The sequence below is a fragment of the Orcinus orca genome, chromosome 8, assembly GCF_937001465.1.
Source record: "Orcinus orca chromosome 8, mOrcOrc1.1, whole genome shotgun sequence".
Classification (NCBI taxonomy): domain Eukaryota; kingdom Metazoa; phylum Chordata; class Mammalia; order Artiodactyla; family Delphinidae; genus Orcinus; species Orcinus orca.
The window spans coordinates 94,002,071-94,026,674 of NC_064566.1; the positions used below are offsets into that span (position 1 = coordinate 94,002,071).

General features: G+C 54.2%; 2 protein-coding genes across 8 annotated transcripts in view; one reads left to right on the forward strand and one right to left on the reverse strand.

The window, feature by feature from the left end:
• Positions 1 to 84: 84 nt before the first annotated feature.
• On the reverse strand, positions 85 to 23,789 carry PCSK7 (proprotein convertase subtilisin/kexin type 7). 5 transcript variants are annotated; one of them, XM_004273359.4, is made up of 17 exons: positions 23,640 to 23,788; positions 21,959 to 22,080; positions 21,043 to 21,525; positions 20,181 to 20,315; positions 19,410 to 19,575; positions 18,131 to 18,221; positions 17,164 to 17,218; positions 16,571 to 16,709; positions 15,667 to 15,767; positions 13,041 to 13,208; positions 12,484 to 12,591; positions 11,964 to 12,066; positions 3,753 to 3,909; positions 2,967 to 3,061; positions 2,060 to 2,153; positions 1,727 to 1,844; positions 85 to 1,459 (listed from the first exon to the last, which is right to left on the reverse strand). In XM_004273359.4, the coding sequence occupies exons 3-17, from the start codon at positions 21,511 to 21,513 to the stop codon at positions 1,097 to 1,099; spliced, it is 2,364 nt and encodes a 787-aa protein (XP_004273407.1). In that variant the 5' UTR covers positions 21,514 to 21,525; positions 21,959 to 22,080; positions 23,640 to 23,788; the 3' UTR covers positions 85 to 1,096. The 5 variants fall into 5 exon arrangements, 4 of the variants coding, with proteins under 4 accessions (XP_004273407.1, XP_049570307.1, XP_049570308.1 ...); XM_049714351.1 differs by having other exon boundaries at positions 1,206 to 1,478; positions 23,640 to 23,789; XR_004485089.2 differs by lacking the exon at positions 85 to 1,459 and adding an exon at positions 2,647 to 2,728 and having other exon boundaries at positions 1,821 to 1,844; positions 23,640 to 23,789.
• A 425-nt stretch (positions 23,790 to 24,214) lies between these two features.
• The window catches only part of RNF214 (ring finger protein 214), a 52,524-nt gene continuing 52,134 nt past the window's right edge, over positions 24,215 to 24,604 (forward strand). For 2 of the 3 annotated variants that reach the window (XM_049714355.1, XM_049714359.1), the window contains exon 1: positions 24,352 to 24,391. The gene's annotated coding sequence lies outside the window, so the exon portion shown is untranslated. The other variant, XM_049714354.1, reaches the window with a different exon arrangement.

A 24,604-nucleotide genomic window follows, 5' to 3' on the forward strand; every position in this document is an offset into this window, starting at 1 on the left:
CGGGACTGAAGGGAACGAGCAGCAACTTGGAGACTTGCATTAGCTTTGGGGAGGCGGCAGAAAGGAGATGGGAAGGAGCAGAACTGTGAGGAAGGTTTTTATTTTGGAAAAGCTGTGCAGAAAAAATTCAACAAAATGTTGCTGTGAAAAGAGAAAACCAAATCTTAAGCGTTAAAAAAAAAAAAAAATTCAAATCGACCAACTAGCTCAGAAGAGGGGAGGAGGCCAAGAATGGGAGGAAGAGTCGCAGCCTGCCAGGCAGATGGCTGGCCTCCGGCAGGCACGGCCATTTCCCTGAGCACTTTGCAGAGGAAGACGGGTGGTCGCAGGGCTGCAGGGCCAGTGACTGATCCGACACCTGTCCCAGTCCTGCCACAGACTCCCCCAGGATGTGCCCCAGCCCTGCCAGGTGCGTCGTACTGATCCTTCAGGATGAAGGGTGGGCGTGATGGTGAGGGGGTCAGGGGTGTGTTCAAGGTTGGCTTCTGATCAGGGCTAATGGAGGCCGCTGCTTCCAGGGCACGTGTGCCGAGCTGAGGGTTGACTGCCGTGCCCATATGCCAAGGTCCAAGGCTTAGGCTGGAAGGTGAGGGGGAGAGAGGAAAAGTCTGCTGTTTCTGGCCCCTGGGTCGTTAAAAGGACAGGTGTGTCTGGGGCTCTTCCCAGCCTCCACCCCTAAGCCCTCTTCCCAAGTGACCCCAGTGATGATTCTGCTGAGATGCTCTTCTGGCCATGTGTGGGTGAGGGTCCCTGTGCCCGACACCACTGGCTTGCCCTGGAGAAACAAGGATGGAGACCTGCCCAGCAGGGGCCCCAATCCCTTGTCCGGGACCTTCTCACCAAAAACTCCCGTTGGGTTGGAGGAAGGTTCCATGGCTGTTGCGAGACTGTAATCTAGCTCCGCTTGTACCTTCCGAAGGCCCTTGCCCTCCCTGAGTGTGGTCTTTAGCCAGAGGCGCTCTTTAGGCCCCTGGTCCCAGGTGGAAGCGTCGGGGCTGCCTTCTCCCCAGAGCTCCCGGGCCTGCGGAGCCGCTTTCCAAGCTTCCCCAGTCTTAGGAAGTTAGAGCCTCTCCCACGTTGGCTGTCAGGCCCAAGGTCAGCAAATCTGCGCCTCCTTCGCCTGCAGCAGGTCTGGGGGCAGGTGCTGAGGGCAGTCCAGGGCACTCCTGCTCTGGGACAGGCTCCAGTCCCCTTGATCCAGCAGGTCTGGGGCGTGGAGCCCGGAGGTGGCGGGAGGGCCCTCGCTCTCCATCCCCACTCCACCTGGATCCTGGCTGCTGCAAAGGGGCACTGATTCCAGTTCTGTCCCCTCCTCCTTGGCTGTTCGGCTGCGCTGGGGCCGGTGGCGGGGTCCACTCCTACAGACTGGGTGAGAGGCCACATTCCTCTGGCTCAAGTACACTTCCAGCATGTAGTAAATGGTCCAGAAGACGGCGAAACAGCCTATCAGCACCAGGGTCTGGGGGAAAGTCAGACACCTGTGTAAGGGTGGTTTCCCAGAACAATGGGCTCAGAAACTCTCTCTCTTCCTAGGGGCTGCCTCTCCCACCCCAAACCACTCCCCCTGTTCCCCCCACACAAGGAATGCCCTGGAGAGTTAGCCTGTAGAGTGGGGACCTAGGTCTTCCCAACCCCTCACTCCCCAAGTCACCTTGAGTCTCCCACCAAGGACCACATCCCTCAGGACATTCCTGCCTGCCTGCAGCTTGGGTTTTGGCCCTCGTACCTTGAGGGTGTTCGGGGTGATGGTATAACCATCTTCCTCTGGGATTTTCAGCCCGGGAGGGCAGGGCAGCGTGAAGCCATCGTGCAGGTATTTCCCACTCATGGCACTTTCTAGTAACCTGTGGAGAAGAAAGGAGACGAGGATGCCCTACTCAGCTTGGTTCCTCTACCGCCTGCCTCGCCCATCCGCCCACCTCACAGCCAGACAGACGGAAGCCCCACAGCAAACAGGGGAGGGCCACGCTGTGGGTTCCCAGGGAGGTGGCACTCCCTAAGTGGCCTTCTCCCTGACCCCGTGAGTCCCCCTCCCTCTGACACATGTGTCTACACCTACCTTTGTCTGTCCCTGATGTCTACTGGACTCCACACAGAGCCATATAGGGTCAGCTGCCATTGCCGGAGGATGCCAGCCTGGGACGTCTCATCTCCTAGAGCCGCAAGCAGGGTGGTCCGTGAGCCACGCCCCGCTGTTGGCCACACAGACAGCAGAGGCCCTGCCCACCCCGCCACCCAGAGGGACTCAGACCACATGAGCGGCCACAGTAGTTGTCTACCTGTGTCCCACTGACCCCAGGGTACTGCAGACGTGCCTCTCGGGGTGCCCTTAGGAATGGAAAGGCGGAGGTGAAAGGTGGCACTCCCAAGTGGAGAAGTTTTGCCTCTTTCATACATACATATTTTGGGGTTTCAGCTGGGATTTTTCTTGGGAAGAAAAAAAAAAAAAAGTCCAGCTAAATTAAAGGAAGGTTTGAAAACCACCAGTCTGGTGATGAACACCTAACTTGGCTGGAAGTTGGGAGGGTTGGGTTCAATTTCCAGTCCTCACTGAGATACTGTGTGACCTCACACAAGTCACTTCAAACCTCTGGGTGGGCCTCAGTTTAAAAAAAAAAAAACGGTGAAAATTAGTCCTGCCCTTACCTGCCTACCAGGGCTGGCCAGAGGATGGTTATATGAGAAAGAACTTGAAATGTGGTTTCAACAAGGAATTTTTGTTGCTATCCTGAGGAAAAATGGATCAGTCACTTCTCCAAGGAATATGAGAGGTAGTATAAATGAACAGTTCTAGGTATCAATGCCCATTTTTTTGGGTGGGGCATACGTCTTGGCATCTACCCTCTTGGTCCGATGGCAACCCTATGTATTCCACCTGGGACAATTTCTGTGGGGACTCTGAGATCCAGAGGGACCAGATGACAATCACGAAAGGCAGGGCCCTGGTGGGGGGCAGGCAGGCTTACCTACATCCCTGACGACGAGTCTGTAGGTCCCTTTCGCTCTTTCCCCCCAGCACCGCACAGTGGAGAAGGTCCAATCATTGAAGCCATTGGGGTCCCTGGGGCAAGAACAGAGGAGACAGAGGAAGGCATGGAGCAGGGAACTGACCCCTTTGCCCAAAAGCATTTTCTTACTGTAGTAGCAGTTGTTGTCTGAGCTACAGTCATCGGGAGGGTGCCATGGAGGGCCCTCAGGTGCTGGCCCTTGCCCCTGGGATCTCAGGGGCTGAGGGACCTGTGTCAACGTAGTGTAGTGGAAAAAGCAAACGTGGAGAGAACACGGGCTTGGGAGTCCCATAGGTCTAGGCTTACTGCTATTCTCTCAGGCACTTAACTAGCTCTGTGACTTGTTTCCTCATTTGTAAAGGGTTACAAAGTCTACACTGCATGGTCCTTACTAGGATTAAAGAAACTTGTGACCTAGAGGGGTGGGATAGGGAGGGTGGGAGGGAGGGAGATGCAAGAGGGAAGAGATATGGGAACATATGTATATGTATAACTGATTCACTTTGTTATAAAGCAGAAACGAACACACCATTGTAAAGCAATTATACTCTAATAAAGATGAAAAAAGAAAAGAAACTATATTTCAAGTGCAGTGCTGAGCACATTGTAAGCACTTGAACAAAGAAGGTAATAAAGCCAGTGCCACGGTAGCTTAGGGCAGTGCCAGTGTCCACTCCTCCCATATCTTTTCCTGGAAAAGGCCCTTGTCGCAGAGAGAGCTCAGGTGAGGGCACGTGTACGTACGAGTCCAAGCTGCGGGGGGTGCCAATAAGGGACATCATGCCACTGGGGCAAAACAGCTTCAGTTCCAAGCTGCCACGTCGTGGATGAGTGATGGAGACTGTCACGGCCACGTGCTCCAGGGTCTTCAGCCCCGACATTTCCAGGTCCATCCTGCTGACTGTGGGAAGTCAGGCTGGGCAGCTGGGAAACCAGCCCCACAAACGCTTATGCCCTCACTTCACCCCAACAGACAAAGGAACATACTCATGGAAGACACATACAAATATCTTTGGCAACCCTGACTGAACCTCATGTACACTAGTAAATGGAACGCAGTTGCTGCTTTCAAGTTTACAATCGAGTTTAGAGTCCAGTTGGGAGGACAACACATACCCAGGACACAATGGAAGAACCAAACGGAGCAATTTCCGACATTCGTTCACCCAAAAAATAATTTACTGAGTACCTCCTACATTTCAGGCACTGTGCTAGCTGCTGGGAATAGAGAGAAAAGTTGGACATGGTCTCCGCCTTCTATGTGCAAGTGGAAAATGATATGCAATGCGGTCTACATAACTGATGCTAGAACAGAGATGAGTCAGATGGGTTTAGGCAGCCGTGAGACACACTCAGAGGGAGGAAGTGAATACGATTGGTGGAGTGTTGGTAGAGGGTATTCTAGAAGGAGAAATGGCATGTAGAAAGGCAGAGGTGGACATGAACAAGTTTCATACTGAAGGAAATACAAATTAAGAAAAAAAACTACTGAAGTGAAAAAATTTCAAGGAAATTGTGCTGAATGAAAAAAAGCCAATATCGAAAGGATACACAGGGGCTTCCCTGGTGGCGCAGTGGTTGAGAATCCACCTGCCAATGCAGGGGACACGGGTTCGAGCCCTGGTCTGGGAGGATCCCACATGCCGCGGAGCAACTAGCCCCGTGAGCCACAATTACTGAGCCTGCGCGTCTGGAGCCTGTGCTCTGCAACAAGAGAGGCCGCGATGGTGAGAGGCCCCCGCTTGCCACAACCGGAGGAAGCCCTCGCACAGAAACAAAGAGCCAACACAGCCATAAATAAATAAATATAAAAAAAATGTTAAAAAAAAAAGGATACACAGTGTGTGATTTCATTTACGTAATATTCATGAATAACATAACTGTAGCGATGGAGAACAGATTAGTGGTTGCCAGGTGCTAGGGATGGTACAGAGGGGATGGGTGTGGCCATAAAGGGGTGGCACTGAGGAGTCTTGGGATGCAGTGGTTCTGGATATTGGCTGTGGTGGTGATTACACAAGGCTATACATGTGGTAAAATTACGGACACACACACACACACACACACACAGAAATATGAGTCTAACTGGTGAAATCTGAATAAGTGCTCTGCATTGGACCAATATCATTTTCTTGGTTTTGCTATTGTCCTAGAATTAAGACATTTCACATCAGGAGAAGGGTGCACAGGACTTCCCTGAACATTTCTTTGCAACCTCCTGTGAATCTACAATTATTTCAAAATAAAAAGTCAAAAAACCCCCAAACAAACAAAAAAACCCCACCAAACTACTGAAGTGGAAGACTCAGTTGGGGAATATTAAGAAATTAGGCTGCAATGAGAAATGATTCTTTCCAAAGCAACTTTCCTTTCATTAATTCATGCCGACAGGCAAAGCAGAGAGCAGCACCCCCATTTCACAGATGAAGAAGCTCAGAGAGAATATGAAAGTATGGGCAGGGGACCTAGCATGGGAAGGGCTTTAAAATTTTTATTTTAAACAAGCAACTGAGAGCTATTAGAGATTATCGAGCAAGGACAGAGTTTTAAAAAAAAAAGTGCTAAAGGAAGGTTACTCTCAACAGCTGTGAGTGGGCTGAATCAGAGTAGGAAGAAGAAATAGGTGACAGGAAGCCCAGCTAAAATGCTTGATTCTAAGGGTAAGCCGATGTGAGCGTGGATAACTGATCAAAGAAGAAAGAGCGGGGAATTCCCTGGCTGTTCAGTGGTTAGGACTCTGTGCTGTCACTGCCGGTGAAATAAACCCTTTCTCAACTCTTGTGCCTGCTGGTGCTAATGGCATGGGCTCTGGAGCCACCCAGCCTGGGTTCAAATCCCAGCTCTGCCATTTACTAGCTATGAGAATTAGTTTATCTGTAACGTGTCCCCGTCATAGTTCATGGTTTATCATTTTTTAAAAAAATTTGTTTACTTTTTATTTTTGGCCGCATTGTGTCTTCGTTGCTGTGTGCGGGCTTTTCTCTAGTTGCGGTGAGCGGGGACTACTCTTCGCTGCAGTGCGCGGGCTTCTCATTGCGGTGGCTTCTCTTTGTTGCGGAGCACGGGTTCTAGGCACACAGGCTCTAGGTGCATGGGTTTCAGTAGTTGTGGCAAGCAGGCTTTAGAGCACAGGCTCAGTAGTTGTGGCACACGGGCTTAGTTGCTCCACGGCATGTGGGATCTTCCTGGACCAGGGATCGAACCCGTGTCCCCTGCATTGGCAGGCGGATTCTTAACCACTGTGCCACCAGGGAAGTCTCCATGGTTTATCATTTTAAGGTACACTCTCTGTCTCTTATTTTCTGCTGTACCTGGGGCCCCGGGCTCTGGAGAATAAAATTCCCAACTCCTGCCCGGATAAGGCTGCTAAGGATGGGAGAAGACACCTGGGAGTCTACCTTTTAATTGATCTCTCGTTTTACTCTCACACCTCATCTCTGCCTTCTGTAGTGCATGGGGCCTCCGAGTCCTGAGCCTTTGGGGATTCTGAGGCATGAAACGAGCCTGTTGCCTAGGTTCACCCTTACAGGTATTTGGTTTGCAACTTTCTTAGCCCTGCCCACTTCTCCACTCGTTTTCCGTCTTCCAAAAATGTGCTGCAATCTCTCCTTTGCTGTGGTCTCGCCTCTCATTCTCTTTGTCCTTGTGCTTATACCACTTTTATTCCTTTATTCTCACTTTGGTGAGGTTTTGGGAGTAAGCAGAGATAAAAGCACGTGTTCAATTCACCGTCTTTAACCAGGAATCTTCTTCTGTCCCCACGAATTTTTCAACCCACCGCAGTCTAGCTTTTGCCCCCATGAACAGACTGAAACAAAGTACTCTTGGCAGTGGAAGCACGGAGTCCTAACCACTGGACCGCCAAGGAAGTCCCAAAGTATTCTTCTTAAGGTCACCAATGGCCTCCTTGATAAACCAGGGACGCCCTCAGTCCTTGCCCGCTTGCCCACTCCCATCAGAACTACCCTAGATTCCAGTGACACCATCCTCCTGTTTTTTTTCCAACCTCAGGCATCTCTTCTCAGTTTTCTTCTGAGGCCCCTTTCCTCTGTCCACTCCCTTAATGTCAGCCTGTGTCCTAGGTCCTCTTTTATCCTTGTCTACCCCCAACCCTAGTGATCTCCTTCTTTCCCAGACCTTTCTCTTCCATTTTTATGCGGGTGACTCCCAAACCATTATCTCCAGTCTAGACTTTCAAACTTATTTATTCAACTGCTTTCTGAATACAACCTTTAGATGCTGCATAGAAGCCTCAAACACAGCAGAGCCCAAATTCTCTTCCTCAGCTCTTCACACTCCATAGTCCTTGCCCAAACCTCTTCTTCCTCCTGGGTTCTTAATCTCATGTGACGGCGCCACCATCTAAACAACGACTCCAGCTAAAAATTCAGAAATCTTCACATATACAGGTGCGTGTATATAGACGTACATCTGTATACGTACACCTTTATATATAAATTTTTACTATAGAAAGTTTCAGACCTATATAAATGGAGAAAACAGATGTTCTCAATACCTCACTTCAATAACTACCAATATATATGGCCAATCTCGTTTCATCGATGATCCCCACTTCTCCCCTCCCCAGATTCTCTTTTTTTTTTTTTTTGCGGTACGCGGGCCTCTCCCCGTTGTGGCCTCTCCCATTGCGGAGCACAGGCTCCGGACGCGCAGGCTCAGCGGCCATGGCTCACGGGCCCAGCCGCTCTGCGGCACGTGGGATCCTCCCGGACCGGGGCACAAACCCGTGTCCCCTGCATCGGCAGGCGGACTCTCAACCACTGCGCCACCAGGGAAGCCCCTCCCCAGATTCTTTTGACAGAATCGCCAGGCATCATATCCTTTCATTAGTGAAGATTTCCCATGTATCTCTAAAAGGTAAAGCCTCGGGAATCTCTCTAACTGCTCTCCTTCTCCCTTACTGCTAACATCAATTGGTGATAATTGACCTCGAAGGCTCCCCACAAACTTCAAGATAAAGGCCAAACTCCTTACCATGGCAGACACAGTTCCATGTGGCCCTACCACCTGAGTTTCCAGTCTTCCTCTGCCAGTCAGGAGCCACGCTCCAGCCACACCACGTGACTTGCGCTCCCTGAAGATACCGTCGTCGACTCTGCACGTGTTGCCCCTGCTGCCTGGATGTCCCTTTCCTCGCCTCTTCCCCCGGCTAGCTTACCTGGTGGGACTCAGGTCAATCTCAGTTGCTTTGAGAACCCTCCTGTGTCTTCCCTGGTGGCAAGAGGCACCTGCGCCATCTCCACTGCAGTGCTTGTAACACTGCGCTCTACCTGCAGGAGGGACTGTCTTTCCTACCAGACTGGGAGCAGCTCTCTGAGGGCAGGAATCGTGTCTTATCTCTGAATCCCTAGAACTTAGTACAGTGCCTGGGATGAGGTAGGTCTCACATACTTGTAGAATGAATGAGTCAATCAATCAAGAGACATTTCAGAGAAATAAATGAAAGACAAAATTCTGAGGGCTGGAGGAAGACCTAGGGAGAGGCAAGGGATACAGTGGGATTGAAAACTCCCGAGTTTCAAGTTTGGGAGCCTAGGGAATGGTGATGGCACAGACAGAAATGAGAGAAACTTGGAAAGTAAGCTGGCTGTCGATAGGTGATAATGAAATCTAAGATGCTGTACATTTTAAACGTAAAGTACTGATGGGATGTCCAACAGCACACAGCGATTTAGGTATAGAAAGATGGAGGAAAATATTCCTGGCATAGTTGAAGGAGAGTGTTAACATGGAAGATAAGGGCCTAACGGAGAGTAAATGACACGTTATAGAGCACGACAGAACAGAATGGAATCCAAAAAGAGCCCCGCGAGTGCTTGTCTGTGTTAGCATGTGTACGCAGTGGCACGTTACATGCATTTCCTTATTGGGGTGTACAGCGACTTGGGTGGCCAGCCATGTGGCAACACGAGAACTGTTTTATTAGAATTAAGTGAGTTAATCCTTAAGCCAGTGCTTGGCACCTAAACACTCAAATCTTAGTTGATGATGATCATATTATTTTGCCTTTGGCAAGCTGGGGTCTTTTTCAACCGCCCTCCCCCCGCCCCACCCCACCCCGAAGATCCCAGGGATTTATTTGCCCATAATCTTGCGGAAGCCAGAAAAATCTCTACCCCTCTCACTGGTTAGGGATCAGAATAAGAGATGTTGATCTAGGAATCATTTGTGGAGAGGTGGCAGCGGAAGCCATAAACACAGCTGTGCCGTCGAGGGAGAAAACGTAGAGGGAGGGTCAAGAACATGGAATGAGTCGTAGAAGGCACTCTTGGTTTGGGAGTAGTGAGGAGAGCGGACAGAAAAACCAAGTTCCTTGGGCAGAGAAGCCAGAAGAGGGCCATGGAGCAAAGGAGGTCACTGCAGCCGCAGGAAGAGGGAGGCTGCCACACAGGTCTCGTTAGTCCAGTCAGAGAACAAGAGGGCTGAGAAGGATGGGCTCTGAGCTGGCCCCTGGTCTGAGCAGGAGAGGGGCGCTGTGAGTGATGGAGTAAGTCTTCAGCGGTGGAGAGGGTGTGATAAAGGCGAGCAATTGCTTTGGTTAATTCATTTGAAAAGGTTACTGGTTGGAGGGGGGCAGAGACTTAAAAGTGTTTCCTAACAGATGCTCGGAGGGTGTTTGAAGGCAGGAGGAGGAATCAGTGGGGAGAGAAAGACTGGGCAGGAGAGGAAGATTCAGAGCCAGGAAGGAACAGGACTCAAGCATGGCCAGAGGGGGAACCAGCACTGGCTGTAAACAAGGATAAAAGGGTAATTGCAAGTGGTGTTCGGGAATCTTCTGTAAATACACACAGGCTCCCTTGTGTTTTGGATACTCCTCCCAAACCCCGCCCTCCCTCTCACCCTCTGGTAGAGATTTCAGACCCAGAGTCAGAGCTAAAGGAACCAAGGGGCGCCAATCCCCTTCCCCCTACATCCTCCTCCTGTCTTGCTCTAGAGCTGCCCTGCCCAAGAAGGTGGCCACCAGCCACATGTGGCTATTTAAATTCAATTACAATAACACACAAACTTAGTTCCTCAGCCACACGAGCCACATTTAAAATCTTCAATAACCTCACATGAATTGCACAGCACAGATAGAGAACATTTTCATCATTGTAGAAAGTTCTCTTGGACACCACTGCTCCAGAGTCTTAGTGGTATTGCACCCCTTTTCCATCTCAGGGATGTTCAGTTCCTTCTACCTTACAAAAAAGTTCACCTTCCAGCCCTTGGACACTGACTCGCCCAGGTCTTGGTGGGAAAGACTGTTCCTTGGCTATAGGGAAAGAGGTTTACTAACTGTCCGGGACTATGCTCAGCTCTATGTGAACTGGACTTTCTGCAGCCTCCAAGCACGCCCACAAGCGTGAACCTTCAGTTCTGTCTGCTCAGGGGTGAATGGGGTCACGACAGAGGGGAAGACACCTTTGCTGACCTTGAAGATCGGCAGTCCGCTTGCTGCCCTCCAAACCAACGAAGGGCTCCATTGGCAAAACTCGCCGGGTCTTCACCTCCCTTCTCTCCGTCCTTCTCTCCCCACTACCCCACCTCCCACTCTCCTCTGCCCAGGACAACCTGTCCTTCTTTCTCTTGCTTCCTAGTGACAAACGAGCAGGTGCCAGATGCCTCTATACCGAGGGAAGTTTGTTAGACACGCCGGGGAACATCCCTGGTTAGTGGGAAGCAGAAGATGATGAAGCTGGGAAGGACCCTAAGTCGACCCCCTCATCTGAGGGATGCGATTGCGGGTTAGCAGCCCTGGATGGGAGGTGCAAGTGAAAAGACATACTGTCCCCAAGACATGCACGTGCGAAGCCCCGAGGTTCCTACTGAACCGCATTCCTGGGAACGTTCCTGCACTTCTCTGCCTTGGCTGACGCTTTATGCCCTTTCCAAGACAGCATTCCTTTTACGGAAAATGCAATGAACTGGGCCCATGGATTTCCTTCCACGTAGAGGGGAAACTGGGCAAGTGCTGGACATGGTTAGGGAGAGAGACAACGGGACTATTCCCAGTGAAACCTCCACCCCAGGGATGCCGTGTCCACCTCCCCTCCATGCTCCCATCTTTGGCCATTCCTCCTTTTGCCACTGTTGTGGTTTGAACACTTCCTAGGAGGATGGGAAATGCGAAAACAGTTCCATTTGTGTACAAAGCATGACACGCTTCAATCTTCACAAAAATTAGGGAATAACTCTGCCTGTCAAAAATCCTTGAGGAAGAAAATCCCCAAGGAACTGGAGGTGAGGAAAACTCCCCAGTGGGAAGTCCGGGAAATCTGCAGACAGAAGATCCTCTTGCTCAAGTGTCCCAATCCAGCTGCCCTCTTCTCTGGGAAGGGGCTCAACCTCTGTGCTCAACGTAAGACAACATCTCTGACTGACAACACACAGCCCTCACCCCTTCAGAGAGTCCTAGCGGCCCCAGGTGTGATGGACGCGTGGGCAGAGGGAGGGCCACCACAGTCTAGGGAGCCCTCTGGGGACTCCTCTGTCCTCCCCCTACAGGCCCCAGCTGACTCTCTCTGTACTAGACAAGCCTGAGAATCAAAGGAAGACATTCTCAACTCCCTCATTCCAGCCAAAGGCCACCGGGTTGCAGAGGATCGTCTGGCACGTTCCTAGCATGGAAGTCAAAGGAAAGTCTTTCAACTCGTGCCTTGTCTCCCAGGTCCCAGTCCCAGCCCTCCCACCAGCCTTCCTAATCGCTTGCTCGGCAGTCCTTTCCACCACCAGTAACTCAGGAGAAAGGTCTCGTTTAAGCACCCGGGGGGCCAGCCAACTCAGAAGCAGCAACATGTCCTAAAATGGTCAAAGAAAACTCCACAGGTTTGGCTGGAGCTCAGCTCCTACAGGAAGCGGGTAGGATCCGGCAGGGAGGATGAGTTTAGCTTCTCCATCACCCCGCCCCAAACCTCAGGCCCACGATTAACCCCCTTTCTGCTGACTGCTTACCATTCCACAGGACCTCCAGGGGGCGGGCGGACAGTGGGATAGCCTTGTTCTCTTTCAACACGGGGCTGACGTAGGAAGCTAAGTAAGGGACAGACGTCCAGATCTATGAAAGGAAGGGGGGACGGCGAATGAACAAACAAGATGGACCCCACACACCCACTCTCATCTACTTGGCCCCTAGGGCACTGCTCTTTTGATTTCCCCCTTCCTCACCACCTTCCTTCGCTCCCGAGGCCCCTGCGGACCACCTGGACTGCTCCCTATGGCACCGAAGCAAGGAAAGGCTGTGTCCAGGACAGCAGATGAGGGGCAGAGCACCCTGAGGGCTCCAAACGATACTCAGGTCCCATTTACTCTCCACCGACAGTTTAGAAACTTTAATTATAGTGTTGAGCCTGCTTCTTCACTTGTAAAAGGGGTCTCAGATGAACGAGCATTTATTAACACCTACGACGTGCCAGGCAGTGTCTTAGGCATTCTCCCCACCTCCTTCGTCATTCCACGCAGGACACCTATTCACCTTGGCCGCGTTCACGAGTCTCCAAGCATTGAGCAGGCCGAACCCGTGCTGGTGGCTGTGGCTAAAGCCGGCCTCGTTGGTGATCCAGTCCGCGCGGCGATCCTCATACTGAGAGGACAGGGGTCCCGGTTAGTCTCTCGGATTTTAAGTTTCCCTGCTCGCCCTGCTAGCTGATCCAGTCCAGACTCTCCCACCAAGGCTGCTAGGAATGGATTTCCCAAGGAAAGCTGGGACAAGAGGGCAAAGGCCTGTGATGTCACCAGCCCAATGGCCTGTTTCTAGAGAGGGAGCCAGGAGCCACAGGCTCGAGTCAGGAGCCCAGCGGAGCTCTCCTTTGCAGGTAAAAGGGCAGCCGCAGAACAGGTGCGAGTGAATTTAGGTCTGTGGTCTTGATGGGGTCCCCACACTTGTTCCGTGCACATGCAACTCTGGACGGGATTTGGCACCCAACGTCTGGGACACCTAGAACCTGAAGCCTCCTGAAACCTCCAAGTCCTTGGGACCGAAAGTCTGACGTGGGCTGGGCCAGGCCATTTGTCCACCTGCGAGGATCTCACCTGGGTGGCTGTGAAGACGATGATGTGCTGGACGTCACGCCACGTGAGGCAGGGCCGCACCTGCAGCATCAGGGCTATCATGCCGGCTGCCAGAGGGGCCGCGGCTGAGGTCCCCGTGTGGCCCTCGGTGCAGCCTGTGCCCTTTTGAAGGTCCCAGTCTGTGGTCACCTGGGAAGCGGAATGGAGAGGACGGGACTGGGTTAGGGACTGTTCCCAGGTGCTGTGGAGGGAGGGGTGCGGGGCTGGGCCTCAGCGCGAGCCTCCGGGGGCCCTTCCATTGCGAGAGCTGAATGTCTAGCAGGTCGGGATGATGGAGATTCTTCCTCCTTCTTTGCCTAACAAGAGAATCTCTGGAGAGTTGAGAAGAATTAAAAAGTTACTCTGGGGGTCTGGTTACTGTGGGGGAGAGGGCGGAAAGGAGCTGGAGAGAGGGGAGAGGCCTCACGTGCAGAGGATGGTTTCCTGATTCCGGCTTCTCTGGTGACCCCTTCCCAAATCCTCCACCCAACCCCAGCCCCGCCCCTCCAGACCCCGCAGCCCTTGGAGACAGAGGAAGTGGCCGGGAGCTCCTGGGCCCCAGCTGGAGCGGGGACAACAGTGACGGCACCGGTCGAGGAAATCCAACTTGGCAGCTCAGCGACAGGGCCTGGAGTGACATCTGTGCGAACAAAGGGAGTGTGTTCCCAGGGGGAGGAAGCTGTCCCCTTGTCCACCCGTGGGCTCAGCATGGGTGTAGCATCTACACCCCCTGCCCACCCTGGCCCGGGGCGATCCACAGGCCTCCCTGCCTCCCTGCTCTGGGCCTGGTGCCTCGGGTGGTTTCCACGAGTCCCCCCTTTTCCACCTGTGGTCCTGAGGTGGGAGGTGAGAGCGGGGGTCAGGGAGACACAGCATCTGTCTGGCATCCAGTTCTTTTCACACTCTAATCCACCCTGGAGCCACAGAGGGTTTAGCCGAGGTGGCCCTGCCTAAACCTGCTCCAGGCCAGGGCCCTCTGGATCTGGCACGCGGTGCCCACGCTAAGACCAGAAAATCTTCTTCCAAGCTTCTCTCCTGGGTCAGATACCAAGGTGCTAACTTCTCCCAAGAGCTGCCCTTTCTCCACTGTACTCACTGCTCGCCTTCCAGCTGTTACAGAGGCTGCCAAGACATGTCATTTTCACTCAGTCTTCTGGAAGAGGAGGCAAAAACTCTCCAAGTGGAAGTCTCAGTGAGGGTGGAAAGCCTGGTCTGTGCCAGGGAGCAGGTTGATTTTTTCCTGCTACGGAAACAGCCTCACAGTGACAGTCTAGTGTGTAGCTGTGAGGCCTGTGAACTTGCCTGTGGCAGGAGCCCCAGGCAGCCACTGGAAAGGGCCGGGCAGCAGACGGCGGGCAGCCTGTACCTCCGTGCCCGCCCTCAGGAAGGCAGCCCCACCGAGCTGGTCATTGAACAGAAACTGGCAACTGGTTTCCAAGGCAAGAGTGTCCCAAAGATGGGAGCCTGGCTAAACAAACTCTCTTTTCATTTCCGGACAATTTATAGCTCAGATGGAACGTGGTAGGGGTGGGGGTGAGATGCGGAGCTGCGTCAGGAGGAGAAAGGCAGGCGGCGCACAGTAAGAGGAACCATTGTGCTCGGCAGCCTTCGCGGTCCCTCGCTGGGGCCGGGTCGAGTGGGTTCCCGAGAGTTCTGCCAGGATGTTCCTGCTCATCCTCCCAACCCAGCCTGGCCTGGGGTGGGTGTGGGTGGTGCCCTCCGCACCCAGACCCCCGCCTGCTGAGCGAAGCCTCCTGCCCACTTACTTTAGTCAGCTCCCTTTTTTCTTCTCTCGGGGTGGGGAAAGGGGCTGGGGTCACCGGGCCCTGAGCCTTAAAACACTGTGCTGACCAGAACTCATTTAGTGGCAAAACAGAATTTCAGTCTCTGGGAAAGTGAATGTGACCCAGAGGAAGCAGCCTAATTCCCGACGGCCCTGGAGAGCGCTCCCAACCCAGAGCCGCTGGAGAAATGTGACACCACCTGGCTGCAGCCCAGCTCTGCCCCAGAGCCCCTTGTCCCCGTATCACTCTGTTGGGGCACTGGGGACCGGCAGGGGGCTCTAGGATGACGGGATGAAGCTCGGCCAGCTGGGTGCAGGCACGGAACCCTGAATTCTTTCACAGGTTCCCACAGCTTGAGAAACTCCACTCTCTTGCTCCGACCTCTTGTTTGCTGTGGCTCCAGTTCCAGCTCCAAGGAAAGAGCTGTCTCTCGGGCTGACTGAGACATTCCTGACTCCTTTTCCCGCCCATTCGGTGCCGACAACCACTAGCTTTACTCCCAAGGATGAACAGGAACAGAGCTCACAGTATTTACATAAGGGCTGCATGGCAGTGGAATGATGATCCTTTTTTTATAAAGGCCACAGAAATTTAGCCAAAGACCACGTTCTACCAAAGGAAGACATTTCAATCAATGTGATACTTAATCAATGTGAGTGATTCCTATGATAACATGCATATTTGTAAGTTAAAATTTTAAAGATAAAACCCCTTTACACAGATACATTTAGAGTCCTCAGCTCCATTCTTCCAACAGGGGCAGACCCTTAGGGACACAGATCTGTAGGGAAGAGGAACCCGAGGGCCCGGCGGGGGGCGCTTACAATGCTCCGGAGCATCTTGTCCCCACCGCTGAAGGTGACCGCCAGCGTGGAGGCACACTCCTCCGCGTAGAAAGGCATCCGTCCCTCCTCGTCCACAGCACCTGGGGACAGAGTAGGGGAAATGGGAGCAGAGAGAAGGGCCTGATAACATCAGAGTCATCTCTGAGTTATCACCTGGGGGGTTGTCCTGAGTTTAAAAAATGATCTCAGTGGTCCAAGTCCTTCAAGTACCCACACTCCTCACCAGGACAGGCAGCCTCAAATGGCAGAGGGTATTCTGCGCCCTAAGACCATTCTTTCAACAGGCTCCAGGGTGAATCTGGGGGGCGTTCCACCGCAATACCTACTCATCCATTCGCACATGCATTTTCCTCAACATTTATCAATTACCTACCGTAAGTCGCACACTGTGTGAGGCATGGGGGCCATGGGAGAAGGGCACAGACCTGATCTCAAGGAGCCCATAGTCAGGGAGGAGGTCGGGTAAGTAAATGAAAACAACCGGGATGCTAAATGCTATGGGAGGGAGCACAGGTAAAGGGCATTTGGGGGTCAGGGAAGGCTTCAAGCAGGAGCGAAGGGACCCATGGAAGAGAGGCCAAAGCAGAGGCCTAAGCAGCTGTGGGGAGTGGAGGCGGGGGGTGGGCTTGGTATCCCCGATGATGGGTGGAAAGTGCTCCGGGGTATGACTTCTAAGGAAGTCCTGACATCCTCCGAGAACAGGGCTAGTCCCTCCTAACTATCAGAGCCTGAAAAGAAGAGCAGATCATGCATACACTTTTAGACAGACCCATGGAAGCTGGGGGCACACCCACATACACGGTCCCGTCACGACTGAGTGTCTCTCTCTCTCACACACACAGGCGTGAGCACACATGCACACTCGGGGCCACCAGGCCACTACCTATGGTGACTGTATAGATGGAGTTGGCATAGCCATCGTAGTTGCAGTTGTCGTTGTGCTGGCCCCCATTGCCACTGGCTACCACGAAGATGCTCCCAAAGCCCTGGCGGCCAGCGATCACCCCGTGTTGCAGGGCAGCCTGAGGGGCAAAACGTCCAGGTCAGTTGAGGAGTTCATAGGAAGACCCCAACCTCCATGCCGCTCACTCTTTCCTCCCCTTCTAGAAGGAAAAGAAAAAAAGCCAAGGGCACTGGACATGGGAGAAACAGATTTAAAGATGGACTCAAGGTGAAGAGGCTGTTAGTGGAACAGCTGTATGGTGCACGGGCTCTGCTTATCAGAGAGGGTAGGGCCAGAAATGGGGAGCCAAGCACACAACCAGAGCGAAACAATCTCAAAGCACTGCTCCATTTCTCTTTAAGAACGTCCTCCACACTCCCCCAACCCCAGGTCAGGAGCGCTCTTCCCAAAGGAGGTGCCCGGGCTACATGGTAGGTCTGGCCCTGCAAATGGGGGCGGGGCGGGAGCAGTCCCAGGAACGGAATGAAGAGGGGGTCCTAGGTCTCCCAAGTCTCCACGCGGTCCCCAGTTACCTTCCCAAGCTGATGGGGACCGTCCACCGTCTTTCCATCGTCATCTGGTCCCCAGCTGTTGAGAGACACCCAGTGGGAAGAGCCAGAGCCAGGCTGCGGCTGCCCACCCAGGCCCCCCAGGCTCAGCCGGCCGTCCCTCCGCCCGGGCCCTTCCTCTCCTCCCAAGGGCTCCAGCTCCGGACTCCCACGATGAAAGGACATAGGGGTCAAAGGTCCAGCCCTCACTCCAAAGTGGAAAACAGAAGTACGTGCTAAAGTTCTTCTTGTCCTTGGAAACTTTCCCAGTTTAGGACTACTTTAACCTGACCCTAAAAAACCTTTCTCAGGTCCCCGGGGAGTACAGAGTGGTAGAGATGGATGGACCTAGGGATCTAACGCTGGGCTTGATGGCAGAGCACCAGCGAAGGGAGTATCTGTGAAAGCTCTCGGGTCTGAGGAGTTCTCCATTCTTTCTCTGAAAGGAAATGTCCGTGTGGATAATGCCATGCACTTACAGGAGACACTGCTTGGGGAAGAGCAGGTACCATCAGTGCTGGGGGGCAGCCCAGCCTCAGCCCCTCCTTATCAAACACCCCCTCCCCGCCGTAACCGTAACCTGGAGCTGCAGGTGTGTTTCTGGGGGGTGGTGTGATGGGGCCTGATGCTGGGTGTCCAGCTCTGCTGTGGTTGGAAAGGAATGCCCAATTTCTTCCAGAGCCTTCTGAGTTTGATAAACAGATAAACACGAGGCAGGATGGAGCACTCCTCGTGTGGCAACCTGATTACTGGGGTGACAAGGGGCTTAAGACTGAGAACCCAGACGCTGGGGGTCTGGAGAAATGAGGGCAGTGGACTTACAGGCTGAACCCAGTGGGGAGAGCCCTGCTGGGACCTGCCCGAGTCAGCCCATCCTGCTGTTCTTTGGTTGGAGGATTCGCCCAGGGCCCGAGCCTCTGGCCCCCTCACCTTGTTCCTGGCTCTGCCTCACCTGCAACTGTAGATGTCATTGATCTGATAGTGCTTGTTGAACGCCACAGCCTCCATGCTGTCTGTCAGGGGTCCATCCAGTACCCGGATACCTAGGCGGTGAAGGCCATACCGGCTCCTCAATAAAGCTGGTCCCCTAGACGGGGAGCTGGGTGCTGGGGGGCCCCCTGTGGAGACTTACTTTTCCTCTAAGTGCTCTTGGGTCTTTTGAATTTTTATACCATGTGCATGTACCTGTCCGGAAATATTTTTTAACATAATGCTAAATCTTAGACTTTAAGGATCCTGGGGTCCGGTGGGAAGATGCAGAGCCTAGAACGTAGGGACTCCAAGGTCCCCTTCTTATGTGCATCCTCAATCATGTCAAACACTGCAGTGGTGCTCGACACACAGAGGGTATTCAACAGATGGTACTCATCAGCATTACTCCTCTCACGGATGCCTAATCTCACCCAATAAAATGGGGTGGGTCACATCCTGGTGACCACATAGGGCAGAATGGAGCTTTCAGAAGGGACTTGGGCCCTGAAGGTTTCTGGCTCCCTCTGTAGCCCCATTCGCAGAGAGGGCTGCTGACCTCTGCTGGAGTGTAAGAGGAATACAGCCAATCTATTCCAACCTCGGAAATGCAGGTCCCAAGCATTTATGAGGAATCACGCGGACAGCGTGTCCCCATTCATCCCCTTCACCTTCTGCCTCAGTGGACAAAGACCGAGAGGCAGAGGAGCCGCAGTACCACCCCAGCGGGGGCCAGGGCTGTTCCGCTCTCCTGAAAGGTTGGAGAGCAGACGGTGACCATCAGAAGGGCTGGGAACGGGAGAGCTGGGAGAAGGGAGAGGGGCCTCCACAGACACACGGGGGTCACGGAGGAAGGGCAGACCAGGAGGCACTTGGTAAACCATTAAAATACAAATACAGCATGGATGAATATAAGGAGTTATCATCACAGTGAGCTGAGCATTGACAGGGCGTAACCATGATCAGAAAAAGGGAAGAGTCGTCTGCGTAGGTGGGGCCTGGGCCTCCATCTCCCATCCAGAGCACTTCATACTTTCAGCTGTTTTATACAGTGGGGTTCACTGCTAAAAACATGTTGGAAACACAGTGCATTGAAAAAAATCAATGAACTGATAAGTCCTGCAGACACCTATTCATAAGCTTAACCTTTGCTTTCTGCTGTGTGTTGAAAGTGAAATAAAGTCGGGTTGGAATTCATGGGGGAGGGACAGAGGATGGACAGCTGTCACAGGAGGAATGTACCGAGGCTGGACTGGAGGTACCTGCTATGCGGCTCCCATACGCCACTCCCACGGCACAGAAGCTGTTGTTGGGCACGGCAGCGATCTCTCCTGCACACCTCGTGCCGTGGTGGTTGCCATTCTCCACATCCGGGTGGGGCATGGGGTCAGGGTCGTTAGAGTTGAGGTCATAGCTGCCCTCGGGGCTCTGAAACAAGGTGGGGGGGACGGGCGGGGCATGTGGTCACTCGCTGGTTTACAAGGGGTCAGGTCTTGGAGCTCAGGGAGAGAGGGGAACTGGGATTTGGGGGCTCTAAGCCAGCACTGTGGGCCCATCTCTGCAAACCACATGGGCTGTGAGATATGAGGACAGGACACCTTGAGGCAAAACTGAGGAGTGCTGCAGCTCTTGGGAAATTTCTCTCTTGGCCATTATAGATGTGCCTAGGAGCCGCGTCCATGGTGTGGGAAGCCTGGGATAAAAGAGGTTTGGGGCTACCTAGAAGTCGGGCTTTAAGGAATTTGTGCAGGGGGGAAGCTGCCCGCAGGGGCCACTCCTTACTCCCCAGGGCAGGGAGTGGCAGCAGGAACCAGGAAGTGTCTCCCTTGCTGAGCTGGAGCCACGTCCAGTGTCTTAGCTACCAGGCTGGAAGGCTGGCTGCGGAAAAGGAGTAGATGAAGAACACCATCCCACCTTCCAGGCCCTTTCATTTGGCCCAATGACCTCTAAGAAAGGGGACAGGCCTGAGGGAACATCAAGAATCAGATAAGGCCCGGCAGTGGGATGGGACGGGTCGTTCCAGTGCCACTCACATAGTTGGGTGCGATGTCCTGGATGGTGTGCTCCACACCGTCGTCCACGACCACCACGGTCACCCCTTGCCCGGTTACATTGCGCTCCCATACACCCGTCACGTTGATGTCCCTGCCGGGGCTCCGCCGGTTATTCTGCAGGAGAGACAGGGTCAGGAACTGTTCTCTGAGCCCTGGGAATCCAGTGACACACAGCATAGCCCACGGAGAGACAAGTTACAGCGAGCAGCCCCTGTGCACTCTTGGCCGCCGTCAAGGAGCCAGAGAGAGGTTGTAGACCAATAAGGGTAGGTGGGGACAGAGCTAAGGAGGGACACGTGAGAGCTTTGCCACAGCCGAGGTCTCCAGGAAAGCCTGGCATCACTCATGGGCAATAAGGGTGAGAAGGTGGCTAGGGTCAAGGGTTGGACAATATAATTCATAGGCCATATGATACACATTATATTAACACCGTATAATATAACGTTACTAGTTAACTCTTGTAAAGCGTTTCCCATGTGGGCACAAGTACCTTAGTTCACTTAACCATAACCATAACCATTAGAATCTCCATTTGACAGAAAGGGAAAGTGAGGCACAGAGAGGCTAAACAGTGCACCCAAAGGTACACGCTAGTCAGTGGCAGGCGGCCCAGGCAGCCTGGTCCCAGGGCCCACGCCCTGCCACTGCAGTCCGCCGGCTCTCTGGATATGAGCACAGGGAAGGTGCAGCCCGAGGACGAAGCCCACTGTGGAAGCCCACAGAAATGTCTCCTCAGGCAAAGGATGGGGAACACTGAAGAGTAACACAGGCAAGAGGCCACTAAGGCACGGGGTACCCCCCGCCCAGCATCTGAGGCCCGAAGCTGCAGGGCTGGACTCACCAGGTGCCACTGCTGCGGGTACTTGGGGTCATTGAAGTGGACGCTGCGCTTGGTCCGCTTGAGCAGCCTCTGCTCTGAGTGCCAGCGCACGGCTTCGTGCCTGGCCAACACGGCCTCCACCTGCTGCCGGACGGCCTCCACCTGCGGGGCCTGCTGGTGCCCTGTTGGCTGGACCAAGAGGTAGTGCCCCTGGAGCTCCCCGATGCGTCCTGCATTCACCAGCCCTGCCGCCTGGGCCAGGGCATCTGCCCGCTGCTCCAGCGACTGTTCTTCCCTTTCGCCTTCTGGGCTGTCCACACGCACCGCCCAGCTCAGCCCCTCCGGACCCCGGGCCCCAGGCCCACCTGCCCCCACCAGGCCCATCACCCAGGGAAGCAGTAGGAAGAGCCCGGCTAGCTCCAGGCAGAGGCAAATGGGCCTGGGGCCCAGGGGGGCATCTGAGTGTGGCACTTTCTGCCTCCCCTTGGGCATCAGAGCAGTAGGCTGCAGACAAAGAGAAAGGACACCAGAGGTAAGAACGTGATAACACACCTGGAAATCCCTAAGCCATGCCTTTTAAATCATTAAACATGTGATCCTCTCCTGTTATTCACAGTTATCTCTGACCAACAGGGATAAGCCCCCAGGGGCAGCGTGGGCCAGCACGAACCCCGGGGGGTCCCTCAGTGACATGATTATCACTAGATGATCAAGCAGGATGTCTAGTTGCTAACAGGCACCGTGCTGCTCTTTCCCACTGTTGCCATGAAAAGGACTCAGAGGTCATAGGACTCCTGCAAATTCCTGGCAGAGTCATGACCGTTCTTTAGAAGAGACCCTCCTCCCTTCTTTAGAGGCGACAGAAATCTTTCCCCAGCTGACGTCTTGGTCCCCTTGTCCTGAGGGCTAACTCCCCACAGTGGGGCCCCGTTCCCACCTGGACCCTGAGTGAGGCTGAGCTCCTGGTCTGGCTAACCACCTCACGCTCATTTTGTGCAAACGGAGAAAAGGCATCCCTTTCGCTGTGAGCAGTGGTGACTCCAGGCACAGATTGCAGACCTGTAGGCCCCAAGAAAACAAGAAATGGTGTCCTCCCAAACCCAGTGGAGCAAGCAGAGGCTGGCCATGAACTCTAGGATCCGTGATCAAAGAAACTGCAAGTGATTAAGTATCATTTCCAGGAATCCCAAATAGGTCACAGACTAGAACCGAACTGGTCCAGTAAGGCCAGATCAGTATATAATCCAGAAACCGTACTTCTCGACCTAAACGTCAGGCCATAGTCTTTTCTTTTTTTCCTAGATGCCTAGAAGAGGGCTTGAACTCTTAGCAAAAACCCCTCTTGAAAAAGTAGGTGGTACTGCTTCCTAGAAGTCCAGGGGTAGTAGCTAACTTCCTGATTTCTGTACCTGTGGATGCCAGGGGAAGTAAGAGTAGGCGGGAGGCGGGTGAAATGGGGAAAACCCGAGCATGCAAACAAAACTGAACAGGCGTAAGAGGCAAGTGGACACCCTGGGGAGAAGGGGTGATTGGAAAGCAGCACTAAAGGGCTACTCTTAGTCACTAGCTCAGCAAGTTGGCTGAGAAGTGAGGGCTCAAGCTCTAAACCTGGGACTGCCACCCATGGTTTGACAGAAGGGCCAAATGAGAACTGGTGGGCAACTGTGGGGACAGAGACAGGTGAATGGGTGACAGAACATGTGTGTCCCTATTGGTGGCTGGGCTTCAGAAGCATCTGCTCTCTACGGGGGTGGGGTGTAGGGGGGTCACCTTGAGGTAGGGCTTAGTACCCACACAAATATGCAAATGGATTAGCCTCAAAACATTACATAAACATGGGTATTTTACCGAAGTCTCTTTGGAAAGGGAGAAGGGGACTTCCGCCACCTAACATTTCCCTCCCCAAATCTACATATCTCCTTCTCTCTTTTCCTCTGAGGTTCCCGGGCAAATTCCTCCCTGCGCTCCAGCAGCGTCGACTGTCCCAAGATATTCAGGTGTCCTTCCCAGTATGCATACAAAAATCTTGTTAGATAGCCTGATAGTGACCCAACTAGGCAGGCTCCTTCAATCTCAGTAGAGCCCATAGATTTCCGGAAGAGAGGAGAAACCTGACCACTACATCCTCCAGTCCCTCTGGCAGAGCGGTACGTTAACCCCACCCCAGCCCTCACCCTAGGCTTCTGGGTAAGGAAACTTAAATACCCTCTGAAAGTAGATCTCAAACTTCACCCAACTGCTAGGCGTGTCTTTACAGCTCTGAGGTGCCAAGAGAGAAGAGGAATGATACGGACAGCCCAGAGTCCAAGATTCTGCTCCCAAGAGACTGTCCTCCTCGCAACCTCTACACCTGTTCCTAGAAACCAGGCTGCGTACCGGGGTCAGTTTCATTGATTTCCCCCTCCCTGGCCTCGACTGCCCCGTGCAATGTGCCCCTCTCCTCGGAGGACCCACACTATCCTGGATCCAAGACTCCGTGGCCCCGTCTCCCTGGGCTCCCCCACGCCGGGACTGAAGGCGCCCTCTGTGCGGCTCCCTCGTCCTCAGACACCGGCTGCCCCCCTGTTCTAGGCCATCCGGACTTCCAATGCCCCGCCCCCACCGAGTTCTCAACTCACCCGCCTGGCCGCAGCTGCTGCCGCCGCCTCCTTGCGGAAACTCACGGCTTCCCGGGAGCCCGAGAAGCCAGTGACAGTAGCATCACTTCCGCCCAGCGGCGCAGCCAATCAGCGACGGGTCCCCCGGCCGGCCCGACCAGCCGGGAGCAACTGGCTCTAGGGGGCCGGCTCCTTCGGGCATCCTCCACTGAGAGAGCAGCGTGTGTGGGTGCTCCTCGCGGGGGCCCACCGCCCCGAGTTCTCGGGGCATCTTCAAGAGGGACCTTCTCTATAGGGACGGTCCTCTCCTTCATGGTGTCCTCTGGAAAGGGCATCTCGGTTGCGACCTTTAAAAACACCTCGTTCCTGTTCTTCCTCTGATCGTCATGACCCCGACTCTCCCTGTAATCTTCCTAGAGGGGGTCCTCCCTCCACCAAGTCTCCTTCCTTCTCGCGGTCGCATCTCCCTTAGTCCCTTCGCCCCGGGAGAAGTCCACTAGTATCTTAGGGGCTTCCTCAGCGTCCGCGACCCCTTGACGGTGCCGGCTCCGGCCGCCAGAGGGCGCCGTCGGGGGCGGCGCAGTGCCACCGCGGCCTCTCCTCTGCCGGCCGAGCCTCGCCCCCGCCGCTCGTGCCGCCGGAAGTGGGAGGTGTCGCGCGCGGGCCGGCGCTCGACCCCTCCCCCCAGGCTCGGCCGCCCCCTCCCCCCGCTCCGCCCGCTCAGGTGAGTCCCGTCCCTCCCCCCCTTCCCTCCCGGGGGCGCGGCGCGGGAGGTGTGTGCGGGGCGGGCGCGCGGGCGGGGGCTGCGGCTCGAGGGGCTGGGGTCGGGGCGGGGGGCGTGGAGGGAGCTGCGGGGATGGGGGGCGGGGGTCCCGGCCTAGAAGTGGGACGGGGGTGGCAGCCGGGCGGGGGGCGAGGGCAAGGTGCGGAGGGGCTCTGGCCGGAGGAAGCTGCAGGCTGGGCCAGCCCCCTGTGGAGGGCGGCCG

Bases quoted from the DNA above. Each gene is read 5' to 3' on its own strand.
- PCSK7 (XM_004273359.4), bottom strand. From the start codon at position 21,513: ATGCCCAAGGGGAGGCAGAAAGTGCCACACTCAGATGCCCCCCTGGGC. The intron at 3,910-11,963 runs GTAAGCAGTCAG...GACTTCCCACAG, and splicing joins CCTGGAGGTCCTGTGGAATG to TCAGCAGGATGGACCTGGAA. The intron at 2,154-2,966 runs GTAAGCCTGCCT...TTGCGGCTCTAG, and splicing joins ACTCGTCGTCAGGGATGTAG to GAGATGAGACGTCCCAGGCT.